The 18,148-nt window shown below is 41.3% G+C and overlaps 1 protein-coding gene across 5 annotated transcripts in view; it reads right to left on the bottom strand.

The window, feature by feature from the left end:
- The window catches only part of FGGY (FGGY carbohydrate kinase domain containing), a 290,561-nt gene that overhangs the window by 54,654 nt on the left and 217,759 nt on the right, over positions 1-18,148 (bottom strand). For all 5 annotated transcript variants that reach the window (XM_077182576.1, XM_077182579.1, XM_077182575.1 and 2 more), the window contains one exon: positions 16,099-16,202. In XM_077182576.1, coding sequence (XP_077038691.1) covers positions 16,099-16,202 — 104 coding nt within the window. The remainder of the gene's footprint in view (positions 1-16,098; positions 16,203-18,148) is intronic.

The following is an 18,148-nucleotide window of genomic DNA, read 5'->3' as shown; positions in this document are numbered from 1 at the left end:
ATGTCTCTTTTACAGCTCTCAATTGCCTTCAGACATTCTTATGGTGATATAGGAGGATCAATGTCATTAATTTTTTTTCCTTTAATGAGCTTAAGAAAATCCTTAATCTTTTTAGTAGAAAAACAACATGTGTTTCAGATTTATGGGCAATTGATTTTTATTTTTAAAGCAAATAAGAGATGTCATCCTTCTCTGGAAGTTAAAATACGAATTCAAAGGGAGCCTAAGATTTTCTGCCTTCCATTGAACTGAAATTCCTCCTGTGACACACTCCCACTGTGAGACATAGTAACAGTTATTATCTTTTATATAGAGTGAAACTGAAACACAGGATATCCTCTGCTAGAGGTGAGAGTGATCTCTGCACAATTAATGCAGCAGGAATTTGAAGACAGAAGACGAGAGGAATCTGAACCTGTTCAGACTTTGAGTCATAAGCTGCATCTATAAATATTTCAGCTGAACGTGTTCACACAGGGACTGTTGCCCTCATGGGTGATGATGCCAGCTCAGACAAGGATTACACCCAGACAGGCAATTCCACCTCACACTCACTCTGTCTGGGGATGGGGGACAATCCTTCTGTGCAAGGAAATGTCACCTTTCCCTGCCTCCCCACCACACACATTCCTGCCTGCTCAGCCCTATGGCTTTGGATGAAACGAGCACTGAGCAGTCCCAAGATTCCTGCTCATTTGACAGGAAAAAAAAAAAAAAAAAAAAAAGAAGAAAGAGTTCCACACCTTCTGAAAGGGAGAAGAAGGGAAATAAAAGTTCTCTCTGGGTGGGTTTAACCTCAGCGTGTGCTTTATAAAAGATCATACTAATATGTAAGATATGTAAACATTATAGAGCAATCAGAAACAAATGAAAGGATGAATTCAGTTTAACAATATTCAGCTGTGGTGCAACTGCCAGAAGGCACTTTTTGTTATGAATAGATCATTTGGATGAGTTACAGGCCAGACTTGAACCCTGGCGTACGCTGGGAAAATCAGTGTCAAACTACCTAAGATCAGAAGGTATCAGCAGCACATCTGGCAGCCCACAGAAATGAAAAATGTTTTTAAAATATAAAAGGCTATATAGAACTAAGGTAAATTAAGAAAGGACTTGCTTAAATGGCATTAATATGAGATCTGTAATGTATTTAATTTAGATTAGTCCTTCCCACTTGCCTCTCCCTTTAAAACAAAGGCAGGCAAAAAAAATCCATTTCAGTTATAAAAGTCTACCTGGAAAAAAAAGCAGGAGAGGCTAATTCACAGCTCATGTGAGTGAATCAGAGGAGTGAGTGCCTTTAACCCAAGTTCAGCTCTCAGAACTGTCCCTGGCTTCAAGGACAGGACAGAACAGAGACCTTCACAGACCAGCCTCACCTGGGCACCCAGCCATGCCATCAAATGAGCAAGTGGCACTGTGAGATTTGTTCCACTTAGCTCTGTTTTCCTGGAGCAGCCATGATGATCAGGCACAGGCTTGTGTTTCCTCCTCAGCTTTATGTAAATGTTAGGGCAATCAGAGATGATAAAATAAAACACACCACGCTGGAGAGAGCAGTTTTGTGAAGTATGAATTTCAGCAATTTTCTTCCCTAGTTGACACCATCTGTTGGTGTTAGCTTACACAAACTCCTTCAATAAAACTGACAGAGAATTTGGAGAATTTGGCTATTACCTGAAAAGCCAATCTTTATATTAACAAGGCATATTGTTATATCCATCTTCTGCCATTTTAATTTCTGCTTTTTAATATTGAGCTTCTGATATGTGGCAGCATTCTACTATTGCTATCAACTTCTCTATTTACTTCCAATATCCATAGAGAGAGGAAATAATTTCTGTGGGACTATTCTTGACTTACTTCCTTGAAAGCAAGTTTAATCCTTTATACTTTTAGAGTACAGTCACATTAGAGTCAAAATTTTTTAAGGTAATTATTTGCTAAGGAGTAGCTAGGTCAGAAAATTTGTTTGAAAATCACCTCACTTACCAGCTTCTATAGCCAGAAATTCAGAATAACAGCTGCTTTTGTTAGGCTAAGACAGGTATGAAGAAAAGATCTAAGATATTAATGGAGAGAGCAGAGAAAGAAAAAAGGAAAAGCACCATATCAGTCACTAACTAATAAATGCTCTCTACAGTTCTGGACTTTGATCACTGACAAGTCAAATACTTTCATTAACTTTTTTGCTGACTTTTAACTTTCAAAGTTTCTGACTGACTGTGGATTGAGAATACTGACAGCCATTCAATTCAGAGTCTTTACATGGATGCATAAAATCCTGCATTAAGAAAACTGTATCATTTTGCTTCTGCTGACAGATGGGTCTTATAGAGCTACTCGACCCCAACTCTCTGACAAAGAATGAAAGAGATTCATAAAAAAAAGGAAAGAACTCAAAGGGAAACTCAAGAATGTTTCATTTCTAGGTTTCTGGTTCAAACTTAGGTCACAGTAATAGCTACTGAATGTGTGATTTAATAACAGCATTTGCTGGTGGCATATAGATATATATACACACACATATATAAACTGGGCAGAGCTGGGGCATGAAATTGTGTTTTCAGTGAACTGATCCTACTCTAAAATTGCCATCCTGGCATTATTTCTCAAGCTTTAAATGGGTTTAAAACTAAACTTTCCCATAGCTCTAGAGGCTTTTCTAAGTTAAATGTATGGTGCACCAAGTCAACTTCTTAAAATATGTCTATTAGTAGTAGTAATTACATACTAAACACAAAACAGTATTCTAGCTTCAGCCTGATGCAAGATTTATTCAAGAAAATAAGGTTTTGGGACACAAGAAATGCACTTCAGGACACAAAGGAAATTAAAATTTATTAATACTCCGATTCCTACAGGTCATACACTGCCAGCAATTTATTTGCTTATATTTTAAGCTCAGGTCCTCTGGCCATCATGGGTTTGCTATGCAGCTGCATAGCTCGTGGTGGGCAGGTCACCAGCTCTGCGCCACGTGACAGGCTGGCATCCCCTGAGCCATCCTCAGTGACAGATTTACTCTGCCATGATATTAAGACCAGACCACAAAAATTCTTGCACAGAGCTCACTTTATCCCACTGGAAGGATGGAAGTCACACAAGTGACAACAACAGAGAGAGGACGAGGACTTTGGGGCTCTGCCTGAGCTCACCCACCCACGGATGGTTCTGGTAACCTGTTTACAGGCAGCTGAAGAATTCTGGCTTAGGGGATACAAAACACTTCCATGAATGCCTCACTGAACATGCACCTCATCACTTATTGCCAAGGCTATGCCACAGAGACCTGGAAAATTCAATCCCTGTATTAATTAACTCCCAGACAAAACTCTCAGTGCAATCTAAAACTAGGAGACACAAATGAATTCTTGGGGACTACTGTTACTTCTTACTCCAAGTAGTAACCTGTGTGAGAAGGGCAGCAAAATGTGAATGACACACATGCAGAACTATTTCTAATTTTCTAAATTCTCCATAAAACATTAACTGGTCTACAAACTAGAGGCCAAACCAGGTATGTGATTAATGTGCAATAAAGAAACCACACTCCAAGGGCAACTTGATTGCTTCATCTCTGAAAATATTTCAGGTGAGTTATACACTGGGACTATATACTGCACAACTCAGCTCTATATCTAACAAGAATCAATCTGAGTAAAACTTCACAGAGTTTATTAAACATTTGCACAGTTAGATTTTTTAAAGGCTAAATAAGGAATGGTATTTTAAAAAAAAGTAAAACTTCTGATTTTTAATAAAAGAATAGATTGACTTATGATCATTTTAGTTACTCAGTTTTTACTGAGCTTCTACTTATTGGTATAAAGAGGAATTAATCTAGACCAGCAGAAGTAGTTTATATTTACTGGTATAAAGAGAAATTCATCTAGAGAAGGAAAAGACAAGGAAGGTACTGGCTCTTAAAAGAGAACACATCCATTAAAATGTTGTTTAAAACTGACAACAACAAAAAAATCGTATTTACCAAAAAAACACCCCTATTTTACTCTGCTGTATGTTAGAAATGTGCAACAGATCAGGCAGGGAATAAAGAGGTCAGAGACTGCACTTGTACGAGCAGCTTTTCTGGATATCTGCCATTGAAACCAGTTTGAAGCTGCATTTCTGAGAAAAGCCTCTGACAGGGGATGCTCTGGGGCTGAACTAACTCACTGCTGTGACCCCCTGCACCTCCTGAGGCCCCATTTTCAGGCAGCAGCCAGGTCCAGCTTTTTGTCTGAGCTGGCTGTGGGTATTTTTTCCAATAGGCTGCATCAATTTTCAGCCCAAGGTATGTTTGGTATTAGAATGTCTTAGGGTACAGCCACATGAATAAATTATTATGGGCAAAACTTGGAGGTCAGTTGCCCAGCAAAACCACCTCTACTCATCATCTCTCTGTGGTGTATGGTATGACAGATCCCAGGGACCTGGCACATTGCACAGGAAACCAGGGCCAGGAGTGCTGCTGGGAGTTGCTGACATGGTACAAATACACACTATAGATTACTCAGTTCATTTCTTCATCTGCCCCTACTCTTATTTCACGATCGCACAAAAGGATTTTTTAAATCTTATTTTTGCTTTTTTTTAATACCAGTCTTATGAAAGAAGCTGGCAATGATATTAGCTCTAAACATTAACCAGCCAAGCTGGACAACTGATATTTGTTTTAAGTAGAACAATACTTTTCACATTATAAAATCCTGCATTTTCCCCAGGGTAAAATAGAGAACAAGACTGGTACCTACCTCTCCTACTGTAAACTTTTGACTTTCACTTTTTGCACTCAGACCTTTAAATTCAAGAGCAGAATAAAAAAAACAGGAAAATATGAGAAAATTATACTGGAAGTAAAAAACGCTCTTCATTTTGTTTGCTTTACTATTATCTTAGTAAAAATGGAGAGATGGTATAAAAGAGAAGCTGACAGGGCCATGTCTGAATGTGTTCCTCAAGTCCTGTTCCAGTTCTTTGCTGAATTTTACCTGCTGTTTGCAGAAGATGGGAGCTGTAATAGGACATGAGCATTTGGAAGTTGGCCACTGAAGCACAAGCTAGAAGAGGAGCATGGCCTAATTACAGCTCTATCAGGAGCACTAATTAACCACCCCACCAGACCACCTGTAATTGTTTAGAGAGAAACAATTAGAGAATGGAAATATAAAAATCAATACTGTAGAATAGACACAAAGTTCTCAACCTTCTACGAGATCTTCTCAACCTTCTATGAGACCTTCTCCCAGCCATCTCCTGACCATGACTTTCCCCAGGCATTGAGAGCAGCAGACTCAGCTTTCACCCAAGAAGCATCAAAAACCTCTGAGCCCTCTCTGTGAATCAGGGTCAGGATCCCCACAGGTGGTGGAAGGGAGCAGCAGCTTGGGCTTAGGGAGCTCTGCCACCCTGGGAATTTGGATCCTGAGACTGCTGTCAGAAAGAGGCAAGCCCTAGATCAGTCTGGGATCCAACAAATGATTGTGTAAAACTGTCATACCCTAAAAGGGCTCAGAGGCATTGGTGTGCATGTTTTCTTTTAGAGTAATGGTGCTATCTGCTGTAGAGAATGAAGGGTTTCACCAGGCACTGTCAGAAGGTTGAGAGACTGGATTCAAGAATAGGGAACCACTCCCAGAGAGCAGCTGGAGCAGGGGGATCAAACAAGTTCTGCATCAGCACAGGAAGAGCCCAGGAGGGCTTAGGGAGCAGTGCCAGATTATCAGGTCACTCAGAGTTACTGATGAGAGGGGTCTTCAGGAGAACAGACAAGTCTAAGCACAGCATCTGCCTCTGGAACTGTCCCTGGAAACAAAAAAAACCAATGCTGGTGTCCTGCACAGAAAGTCTGCACCCCAGTGAAGTTTGTGCTCCTTGTATGTGAGGTTAAACTCCTGTTTATTCCAGGAAGCAGACCTGGAATTAAGCCTGGGACAACTTGAAAGTTTCAGCTCTGGAAGAAGTTAAATGGGATTGAATGCAGGGGTAATCATTCCAGACTCAGTCAACATCCACCATTTCCTTCTGCCTAAATCAGAGATGCAAGAACTTCAGAAGAACTGTCAGGGACCCTGACTGAATGCTCAGCTTTGCAACAAACCCTTTAAATTAGATGAATTTTGACTGTTCCAAGCTTAAATGTTCACATCCACTTACTTCTGCTTTTTATCAGTATCCATTAACACTAAGCTTATTTATGTTTCAGCTTGGGAAAGTACACGATGGACACACAGTAGCCTATGATCCTTTTCTTTGTATTCCCAAAGGTCAAAGTTTCCTTCAGAAATTGGTAAAAAAAGACCTTTAATCTGCTAAATTGTTTTCAAAATCCAAAACAGAAAAAAAAGCGCCCCCATTTGTGATGGATTCAGATGCTTTTTGCTAAGCACTTAAGCACTAACAGTTCTGCATTGATTTATTTTATTGTTTTATTTAGTGAAATGTCTGGATACAGATATACACATTAACCTTTTTTTTTTTTTTTTTGCTCATATTTACTGTGTCGCCTTCCTTGAAATGGGAACTGCAAGTGCTGTGATAAATGGGCTGAAAGGTTGTCTGGTTACCCCATGGCTTCTGCTTGTGTCCTTGCTGAAATGCTGTTCTGGACCCTTCTGCAGCAGTGCTGCTCCATGACTCACTGCAGTTACTTCTGTGCCTCTCAAAACAATAGTTCACTGGGGATCCAGGGCCTCAAATGAGCTACAACCATTTATTCCACCCATTTATTTTTACTTCTCCTGCAGTGATAGATATTCACTGTCACAAAATGCCAGTTTGTGTGAAGATTATAAATCTTCCAGCACAGCCATTTTAACTTTCCACTTGATAATACTACAGTTTGCTGCTATGGAAAGTTAAATCCCTTAAAGCTCATCACAGTATGAACTGACTCTTCTTGTGTTTAAAACAATAAAATCAAACCCCAAAAGCCATACAGTACCTTCTAACCTGTTGTTAACAGTGGACAGTAACAGGTGTCTTAGGGAAGATCATAGAAATACAGGAAATATGCAATAATTTACACAAAAATGTCCTCCCAGCCTCCAGTGAGATGAAGTTCAAGCAAATTTCTGTTCTTACCTTCAACCAACACAAGAAACCAAGTCTTCAGAAGTGTTTGATACTGCAAACAACCCCCAGTTTTCATGAAGAAAACCTCCATTAGAAAATAAATTAGAAAATAATTCTAATGTGCATTAGAAAATAAATTTACTATAATGATAAGTTACAGACCAGTGCAAGTCTCTTACAAGAACATTGGAGTTTTTAAATCTCAGAATTATTCCTTTAGCTCATAGCCCTTCAATCTTCAGTTCTGGTTCCCAAACAAACATGTCTCAGGTATTATTCGCAGCAGAATCTTATTTTAGGAGACTACTGAGACCTCATCCCAAACTGAAAGGCTGGGAATTGTGCACATGGAACAGCTATGCCACAAATAGCAAAACAAACTCTACCCCTACATGGCACTTGAAAAAAGCCCTCCAGGACCCCCAGCCAAGCTCTGAGGATTCCCAGGCAGACTCAGTCCTTGTCACTGTGGCTGGATGCCCTTCCCACACACCTTAAGGATTTTCTTATTTATTTTTTGCATAATATACTTCATTTTAGAGATTTTCCTTTTTCCCCATTATCTAAGTGTTCCTTCTACATCAGTGAAGGCCACTACCAACAACAGTATCATGGCTGCAGTTCAATAAATCCTCTGCAGTACCCCTGGAGCTGGAAGCAGATTCACATTATATGGGATATGCATTCACACACTATTTAAAACATATTTTTAAACATTTGAATAACTAAATGGGTAAATCCTGAGGATCTTGCCCAGTGTTTATTCAGCCCTTACATACTGAGACAAACTCCCAAGGACAGAGTAAACAGTGAGAGAGGACCTCAGGCCCTCACCCACAGCTATAAACAATGAACTCAGCATAAACTGTGATTCCCAGCTGATGCTGGGATGCAGCTAATGCTTCTCCCCACTTTGCTCCCAGAGGGATTACATGACAAGAGATTTACTTTCTCCTTAAAAGAGCTTGCCCCATCCAAGATGTTGCCCCATTCACAGCTGGAACAGCAACAAGGAACTTAGATGAAGAACTTACTGATTCATGAGATGATGAACAGAATTGGAAATGGAGGGGAAAAGCCAGAATAAGAGACCTAATGCCCAAAGACTGATGGAATTTTCCTAACTGGGGGAACTGTTGCTGTTAAGAAGAATAAACAGCACTCCATCTATAGCCCCTTGTTCGTGGAGCCCTTGATACTCAGCACTCCCATATCACACCTTGCATTGGAGAGATCTTTGTCTGCACAGCTTCACTTTGTGCTCATCATGCAAGTGAGGGAACCAAGGAAAGGCAATAATCTGACAGAATCACAGAACAAACCAACTCACTGAACAAAATAGGGGATTTGACCCCAAACTTTCACAACCCTCACTGCAAATAAGGCTAATTCCAAAATTTTAAAACTAACAGAAAACTCTTAATTTTTCATACAAATATTGTATTCCCTCAAAAATTCTATTTCATTGTTCCACCACCCAGAAAAAAACTAGGAGATGACCAAGATTATGCCTTATCATATCTCATTTAATTTATATTTTAGTTATTCTTTTACAGTTATTGGAAGAAAAAGAGCAGAAAATCGTTCTCCCTGAGATCTAGACACACAGACCAAGCAGGCTGTTCAGTAAGTTCATGCCTACTCACAAAAACAAGAGAGACAAGGGATCTGGAAAGGTCATTCATTATACATTTGTATGCTTGTGATCTGAGAAAACTCCCCTATGCAGCTCTCCTTGGAGCAGAGCACGCCAGGAAGACACTTGGGGTTGCTCAAGACTTTGGGCTTCAGGCCAATCCATCCTTCTGGGTCTAGAGAGGAGTGATCAGATTTGGTTACCCTGCAGCCTTGATGGGAGTGTTGCACCTGTCAGATCTGATTGCATCACTTTGAAGAATACAGGAAAGAAAAAACAAAAATCTTCTGTTACAATGAAAGGCTGCTGCTGCTGGACACAAATTAGAATATTGCTACTTAAACAACAAATCAAAAGTAAATTGCTTTATCCTGTCACCCACAATGGAGTGATGCTGTCATGTGAACATCAGTGAAGGAAGACAAACATTTAACTCTCCCAGAATCACACAGTACAGAATACAATCTCCTTCCTACAACAGAAGCAGCAAAATCCCCCACATCCTATTAAAATACACAGCTGTTACACTTAAGAAATGAAGGTCCAAGGTGAATTGAGGGCTTGATCTAATAACAGGTAACTTTCAATCCCACACTGCTTTAAGTAGAGAGACCTAAACTAGACAACCCAATATTTCCAGCACTAGACCAGCTAAATCTTTGTAGGGCCAACATAATAATGGAAGAAGCTCAGTCTCTCTTGCTCATTCTTCCTAAGGCAAAACATGGGGAAAGGAGTGAAGAACAGAGAGGAGCCCTATCAGCAGTCAGACCTGGAAAGCCCAACACCCAGACACTGCAGAAAGAATCATGGAATCATAGAATGGTTTGGGTTGGAAAGGATTTTAAAGCCCACCCAGTTCCACCCCCTGCCATGGGCAAGGACACCCTGCACTATCCCAGGCTGCTCCAAGCTCTGTCTGACCCGGCTTTGGGCACTTCCAGGGATGGGGCAGCCACAGCTACTCTGGGCAAGTACTCTGAAGGCTCAGTACCCCAAATCCAACACCCTGATCCTCTGTCAGACAGGGCAGCTTGCAGTGAAGCACAGCATGGAAAGCACTGCGTGAGTTGGAATTTTCAAAGATTCTACTGATGCCAGTGAGTTGCCTCTTGAGTATCAGCCTTCATGGTTCTCCAAGCAGAGCATTTTTCAAAGCCTTCTCTCTGTCCACATCTATTATTTGAGTCTTTGAACTCAACTGATCTGTTCACAAAAGGCAAGGAGAGTTGAATGTACAGTTTTGTGGGAATATTACTGAGCATTATCTACTTTATGTACAATAGAGATTAAATTGCTTTCAGATACGTTCCCCTGCACAGGCTGATTACCAGCAAGGCACTGGGGTGCAAAACTTTGATGTCTCTGGACTGGCATAGGCTAAATAGGAACGTCCCATTCTCCCCATCACCAAGGCATACCTGAGCTTTGAATTATGCCAGGCCAGGAACAAAGGCATCTTGCTCATAACAAAAACTTTTAATAACTCGCTGAGAAAGCCTCCCTTTCATCTCTGCCAAGCTTTAGGAAAGGCTGGAAGGCAAGCAGAAATAAACATTGTACAGACTCACCACTGCTGGCTCTAAAGTAAACTCTCCAACTTCCTATTTACATTTCAAGATCTTAAGCTTTGTGGTTTACTAGTTCTGCAAGTAAGTGCTTTGGGTTTTGGAGGCTGCCTGCACATGATCTCCCACCACTACTGAAGTCTTCCTAGCTTTTATTAATATAATAGGGAGGTCAGAAAAGCAACAATCTTTTATATGCCCTTCTAGCAGAAATATTTTACTTCTTGCTTTTTAAAAACAAAACAAAGCAAGCAAAGCATACAACGGCAAATTAATGCCAGCAAAGGGGATATTACAGTTGTGTTTGTTTCTTTTTGAAACTGAGGATGCTGGAACATGGAACAAGAGAGTTTCATTAAAAAGGGTGTGGAGGAGTTCTTTGAGGGACAAGTAAAAGAAGGTGGCAATTTTATGGATTTATAACCCTTTTAAGACCATTGGCTGAAAAGGCACCTAAAGAGGCTCTGTGACCTTTTCTACATGAGCCTAAATCTGTATACACCAAGGACGGTGCAACAACAGTTGTGAAGTAAATGTGGTTTTCATTTCATGCAGCCTTCCCTAAATGTAAAACATCTTCATTAGCTGGGAAGTCAGCACTGTGACTGCTGCCAAACGCAATATAGAAGAACTGTGCCGAATGAGGACAGAGTGAGGGAGAGGCTCCTGTGACACTCAGCTCTTTCTCCCACCCCTAAGACTTGGTGGCTCACAGGCACAACAGGCTTTACAGGGGAGAGGAATATTTAAAAAGCAGGACGGCAGGTGCTTATCAATTCCATAAAGCCCACACAGATCATCTCCCAAACTTGCCCGGGCTGCCCCAGCCTCACTAGGTTTGCTTTTGGTTTTATTTTTTCCCTCCTGCATTCCTGCCCCTTCTCCCGCCAGCCTGACCCTGCCGGAGGCAGCGCCTTTCCCCTGGTCAGGAGAAGGACAGATCGCTGTCCCTGCTGCCGGCTGGGTGGCAGCCAGCTGGCAGCAGGGCTCTGCTGCCCCGGGCTGTGCCCGGTCCCCCCGGAGAGCGCACGTTCCGAGCCGGGGATGCCGGAGGGAGGGAGGGAGCGAGCGGGGCTCCAGCGCTGCTCTGCGGGCACAGCCCCCGGGATGACACCGAGCTGCCAAAGCAGCGCCAGCCTGATCAGCCCTGCCCGCATCGCACTGCTCGGAGCCCCTGCGCAGCGATTACCCCGAGGGCTGCTGCTGCTTTAACAACGTGGCATGTTCTGAAGAGGAGACTCCGGTATCAGAGCCAAAATACACTGAATCCACTTGCTGGTCTGGCTCCCACTGAGATTAGAGATCAGGCTCTGAGAACACTTTGAGCCAGCATGTCTCTGCTGTCTCCTCTCCAGGATGTACTGCAAAGGACACGTACTGTGCATGCTCTGGGGGTGGAAACGTGCTTGACACTCTATTTGCGTGAACAAAGCTGGCAGCTCGGGCGGATATTGTGGAGCAAAGAAGCTCTATTGTGTTTGCCAGTCATCACGAGAATCAAATGAACAAATTTAGAATAAGCAAATTGGCCTGGAGTTCCTTTAGCAGAAAGCACTCAAAGGCTAGTAAGGCTTAGTGAGAGAGAGAATATGGGATATTCTTCCTGAAATAATCCATAGTAAACATTGGGACAGCAAAATGATCTGCTCATTTTATGCTCATGTAGTTGCTCTGTGTTTTAGATCATGTATTAAATCTGAAAAGGTAGAAGATAAATTACTTGTGCCTCTCCAATTGAAAAAATTACTAAATTATACAGTTCAAACCACATGAACATTATCACCCAGGGAAAAAAGAATTGTGCACCAAGCCTGGTGAGTCCATTCCCAATGCCGAGAGTCACATAAGTAACAAAAACAGATGCAAAAGAAGAGGTCACATCTAAACTTGAAGAGATTCCTTGACAATCCTCAAAAAGAGCTGTTGAGTACAGAGAACTGATAAAGAAGGAATGACTGAAGAAGAACACAGACCATATCATGAAATGAAGACAGAAAAAGTAGAGACCCTGGAGATAACAGAACACAAACCTTGTACATTTGGGACTCAAAATACCAGCAAATTCACACTCCCCCCATTAAAAAGCTAAAATTAGGCCAGATCATGTTCCCATTGAAAGCTACTCTGCCTACTTTTTTCAGCTGGGTATCACAAAAGGTGTTTGAGCAAGAACAACAAATATTTTCATGATGGTACAACTTTGCCCTGCAAAAGCACACTTCTGTCCAGGACTGGAACATGGGAATACAGAAATCTGTGCCTGAAAACCTCCCGATCACATAAAGGTTTCAGAAAAAAAAGGAAAAAAAAAAAAAAAGAATTTTTAAAACCTTTAAAATACCCCATAATACCCTAAGACACTGGCAGGAAGACAGGCTTTTAGGGAAACCAACTACCTTATTCCCAGAAGTTAGGGCATGTCTGTTAGACCCACACAAACTGCCATTAGGAATAACAGGGAAGCTCCTGTTTCAGTGCCTCAAATCTGCTGTGATTTTGCTGGGAAAAACTACTCACACATTTGGTGTAGTCACCATGGCTACACAGGGAAAGGCTCCTAAAAGTTCCAAAGCCAAGTGTGGGTGCTGGAGCTCAGAGCTCCTGCCTGCAAAGCACCAAGGCAGTGGCAACCCACCCAGGAAAGTCAGGGAATATCCCTGGGCACAGAGACCAAACCTGCAGGGATGAATCCCAGCCCCAAAACAAGGGACAATCCTTCACAAGTGAAAGAGCAGCTTATTTGCCATTCCAAATGCAAATTCTACCCATGTCTTTTGCTAGGGCAAAGGAGGCAGCAGAGAATCATGTAAAATGCATAACTGTCCAAAAATATTCAGAAAACCATCTTTTCTTTTCTTTTTCCTCATGGATAATGAATGAGCCCTGAGGTGGCAGTAACTTTCAGCAACCAACAGCTCAGACCTGGGCTGGGGGTCAATAACCTAATTACAACAAGCATTCTGCTGCTTTCATGAGCTATTCAACAGCAACATGAAATTCTTTGTGTGCCTCTGTTTACCCCAAACTGTCAGTGGTTAATTCCAAAAGCATATCCTCACTTAAAAATGGTAGTTCCACCACAAATTAAGTTATTATAGCCATGAGTAAAATTAGGTTCCACATTTGTACTTTCTAAAATATCAAAGGCATGATTAGCAAAGTCTTTTGTTTAAGATCTCTAGAGTCCTGGAGGTAATGAAAACTGGGTCGAGGAGCAGTTTCTCTGAAAGTTTGAAGTGAATGCTGTGTTCAAGTCCCATGACTCATGGAGTACTTGGTCTCGAGAATGGAACTACTGTACCAGCACACAGATACCAAGAGCAGTCCCCCTGCCCTGAGCAGAGGAGGAGGAAGGGTTGGAAAAGAAAGGCATTGCAGATGATTTTGAACAGTTTCCTGTTACGGCCCCTTGAAAGAAACCCAGCCGTACTTTCCCCCTGCTTTCTGTTTGCTGAATTTCTCCTGACAGTTGGCTCCTTCGTTTGCCAGAACCACAACAAAGGACGGCCTTGAGTTTCCACACAGGCCATTTTCTCCCTCTCTCGTCTCTGATCATCTCACAAAGGTATTATTGTTGCTGGCTCACTGGGGCTCAGTGCACCTGAGGCACATCAAAGGCACTTTTTAATGCCCGCCTGACCACACAGGTCTCTCTCCCACTGCATTAAATTAAACTCGATGATTAATCTCTGCAGCCCTCAGGGTCCCTTGGTGCACACGGAGAGAGAAAATATATATTTCTATCAAAACACAAGTATAATATACTTTCATTTTATAGCCCTAATTAAAAAAAGGAACAGCTAATTTTGGCCAAATGTAGCTGCATATAGGTCTCATTAAAACACAAATACAACTGCTCTGTGTGCTCCACGCTCACTTCGTGCAGCCTGTTCAGGTAATAGATAAAAGAACAGAAAACTAAAATCCTTTCACAGATTAGATCCAGAGAAGTTTAGAATTTACTTATTGTCTGCTGGCTAGAGATTGTTATACCCCTCCCTGTGCAGATGGGCGAAGGCAGGCAGTTAAGGAAATGATTATAAAATGCTGAGTAGGTAGATTTAAGTAAAAATCTAGCAAAAACTGCACAAGCATCTATTCCTGAGTTTGAACTGAAGTGATTAAAGGCCTTAAAAGGTTCTGCCTCGTGCAGTCTGTGTTCGACTTTGGGTTTGCTTTGATGACAGAGCATCAACATAGATTTTAACACATCCCTTTTGCTACATTAGCATATTTAATGAAGCCACAACTCTCATGGTTGTGGAGAGTGCAGACAAAACATGTTAATATTGATGTGCCATGCTCGAGTTTGGGAAGTCAAACAATCTACTGTTGTGAACTGGGTGTATGTTAGAACTTACCAATGTACAAATATCAACCATTAATAAAAAACCACACACATGTCCTCCTCCAGGGCTGGTTGTGCTAAAGGAATGAGCCAGAGCCAGCTGGCCCACGGCCAGCTACCCAACACTGCCCTTAGACCTCTGGGGGAAGCTGCCTGCGAGCTCCTCAGCTCACTGCAGCCCAGTGCTATGTCTCCATTAACTCATTTTAACAATTCAAACTAACTCAGCTAAATGAAACAGGTTAGCAAGAGTTCACCCAAACAGCTTCTACTGAAGGGACAGAAACCTCCATCAAAAAACCAGGAAATAATGGAAACAGTGGCAGGGCTTAAAGGGTGACTCCTTCCCCCAGGGTGCCCCACCTGCCCTATGACAGACAGACAGGTACCAGTGGAATTTTTCAAAGACAGAGCAAACCAAGAATAATGGAGTGTGAAGCTTGAAACTTCTGTTTAGGAAGGAACCAAAATATATTCCAATTGGTCTATGGGATTTAGGCTCAATGCTCTGCTTCACAATAGTAGGATTATTCATGTCTTTAAATTCAATCACGTGCTAAAATGCTTTGCTGAAGACAATCCACGTGATATGATCACCATTTATTCATGCTCAAGATCACCATGGATTCATGCTGTTACTACAGAGACAACTTATTGTTAAGCCTGATGTTTTATTATCAGCCTCCTTCTTATTCTCTCCTGGAGCTTTCTCCATGAAGCATGTCATTCCTCTCAACACCTCTAGCACTCCCAGTGCCATTTGCTCCTTTTTGGAAAAATCCAAGTTCTAATCATTCTAAATTTAAGACCAAAATGAGTTTTAAATAAAAAATGTGGCAGAAAAGGGTACTTATCTAAATGGAATGCTCTCAGACTCATACATTTTAAAACAGTATAAATTTCAAAAGCAGACACTAAATTTTAATTGCAATCTCAGAGAAAGCTTTTGTATTAATTCACTGAGAAAAATTAGCAAAGTGAAAACTGCTTATTGGGGGGTTTTCTTTCTTTTTAGTCATGATACATCTCATAATTCTATACACCATGGCAATTTTCAGAGGGAGAAGGATTTATATTGATTAAGGGAGGAGGTGGGGGAGCAGGGCTGTGACTGAAGATGGGCACTCCTTCTCCAAAGACACTCTTCTGTAACACATTAGTGATAGGCTTGTCACAGATAACTCAGGCTCAGGCTTTGGCTCAGATTTCAGGCTGCTCTTTAAGCCACTCTGGCATCGTGGTTTTTACTTTCCATGTCATTTTTCAGTATTGATTTCTACTACTATTAAAGTTCTTGCTTAATAGCAAATGCACGGTAATTTATAATTAATATCCAAAGGTAAAGATAGAATTACCAGAAAAAAAATTCAAGGAAAAAAGAATGGGGTGAGAAGGACAAAGGTCAATTTTCCCTTCAAAAACATAAGTTAGTAAATTCTGCACCAATGAGGATGACACATACAACCTACCCCCATGTGGCACGAAGATGTTCCACAGATCATAGCGACTCGGGATGTAATGGGTTGGTTCTCACATGGAAGGTTGTGTCCTTTCACATCTGCTCCAATTACTCCTATTAAAGTAAAATTAAAATTCTCTGTTAAAGAAGAACAAGCCACCCTGCACCAAACAGACCTTTTCTGCACTCAAATAATTGCTGAGTGTCTCACACCACTGCCACAAATTAAGAAAGTCTACTTCGCCAACCAAGGAAATAATTTGATGCATCAGATTAAAGTATTTATTCCAGATATAAGGACTCAAGATGATTTCTTCTAAATGCATGTCTATCATCATGAATTTTAAATGTTATTTTGCTAGAAAGTGTTATTTTACCTGGCATTTATTCTCTTAGGTAGCTCACTCACATGCAGAATAAAAGTGCCCTGCTGTACTGGCAGGCTGCAGATGTGTTTATTTGTTCACAGTTTATCATGAACATCCTGGATGATGTGTTTTGTCAGGGGATGAGTTGGAGAAAGGGGTGACTTGGCAGGAGACTGGAAGGCTGCCAGCTTTGTTGTCTTCGCTCCTGCTGCTGCTCTGTCCATGTCAGAACCATCTAAAAGCAGATTTTTCCTCCCCTTCAAGGAACTGAGCTTGGCTCTGAGGAGCACCAAGTCAGCACCACTCAGCCTGCAGCAGAAAATACACCCAGGAGATGCCAGGCAGACCTAGAGCTGAGCCTCAAACACATCCCATCCTGCTTGAGTCACTTCAGGGGAGGCCACAGAGGCAATCTGCCCTCTCCTCCTCCTCCTCTCCCAGGCTGCATCCTGGCACCACATTGTGCTGCACTCAGCAAAATGCAGCAGCCAACAAGTAACATTTCAACATTGCACTTTTCTTTTATTAAACATTGCTTTTAAGCTGCCAAGCTGGTCACCAGACTGTGCATTTTCATCTGCAAAACTCAATTTGGAGACCAGTATGTCAATACTGATAAAAAAAATCTCCTTCATCTCCCTGTACAAGGATCAGGAAAACATTTGCTGGACGTTGTGAAAGATGCCAAGTGCTAGGGCTGGTTCATATCCTACATTTCATTCACACCCTCTTGTTTAGATCACCACTGCAATGCTCTGTTATCAAATCAGGCTGGTGGGGTTTCTCTTACTGGGATCACCATGGCTATCCCGGTATTACCATGGTTGGAAGTCATCTAAATCATCAGAAAATTAAGGGCTACAATTTTAAAGTCTTAAAAAATCCATCCTCATGTCCCTTTAACGAAACTGACTTGTAACTATGAATTCCTAAAGAGACTTAGGAACAACAAAAAGCTAAAAGTAAGGCTTCTACTTCATGTTTTATTTTTTCACTGCTTCGACATAATGAATGCATATTAGGAATTTTGGATAGGGTTGTCTACAAGGCAAATTCCTGTACTAGAATTAGAATTCCTGTCCCGTATTAGAATTTCTTGAGTTAAAAATACTGTTCACACTTGAGAGGGAAGAAATCTATTAAACTAAATAGTCAGCATATGCTGCAAATGTATTTTCATAAACAATATAAAACTGAAAAGATCTTTTTAATTGCTAAGAAAATATGCCTTCTGCAAAACTGGAATTATGGCTCTTTTTGGAATTTTAGTCAGTGGCTTCACCAGTGTTTAGAATTGTTAGAATCCTCCTATTTGTGAGTAATTAAAGTCAGACAGCAAATAAGTCTGAATATAGGCTAAAAGTTATATAATTGCAGTTATAAGTCACGTTCACCTTTAGCTTAGGTGGAACTTTTCATAGTCTGAGGCAGATTCAGAAGCAGAGGCTGAGAACAAGAAGTCTGTGCACCACACAAACAGAGGAGAGCTTTTTAGGAAGGCAAGCAGTGCTTAGCAATGTGTACTTCTGGATCTCTTCCACAGTGACATGGTATTTTAGACACTGCACCATAAATCATCTACTTTTGTTGAAACAATGCTGATGCCTTTTGAAAAGGTGCAATGTAAACAGCATTTTTATGAGGCCAGCCCCACAAGCCTGGCTGCCATCCTCACAGTTTTATCAGTACATT

Source organism: Agelaius phoeniceus, chromosome 8 (assembly GCF_051311805.1).
Source record: "Agelaius phoeniceus isolate bAgePho1 chromosome 8, bAgePho1.hap1, whole genome shotgun sequence".
In the NCBI taxonomy this organism is placed as follows: domain Eukaryota; kingdom Metazoa; phylum Chordata; class Aves; order Passeriformes; family Icteridae; genus Agelaius; species Agelaius phoeniceus.
Note: the sequence above shows the minus strand (reverse complement) of the source record. Positions and strands in the feature narration are given on the sequence as shown.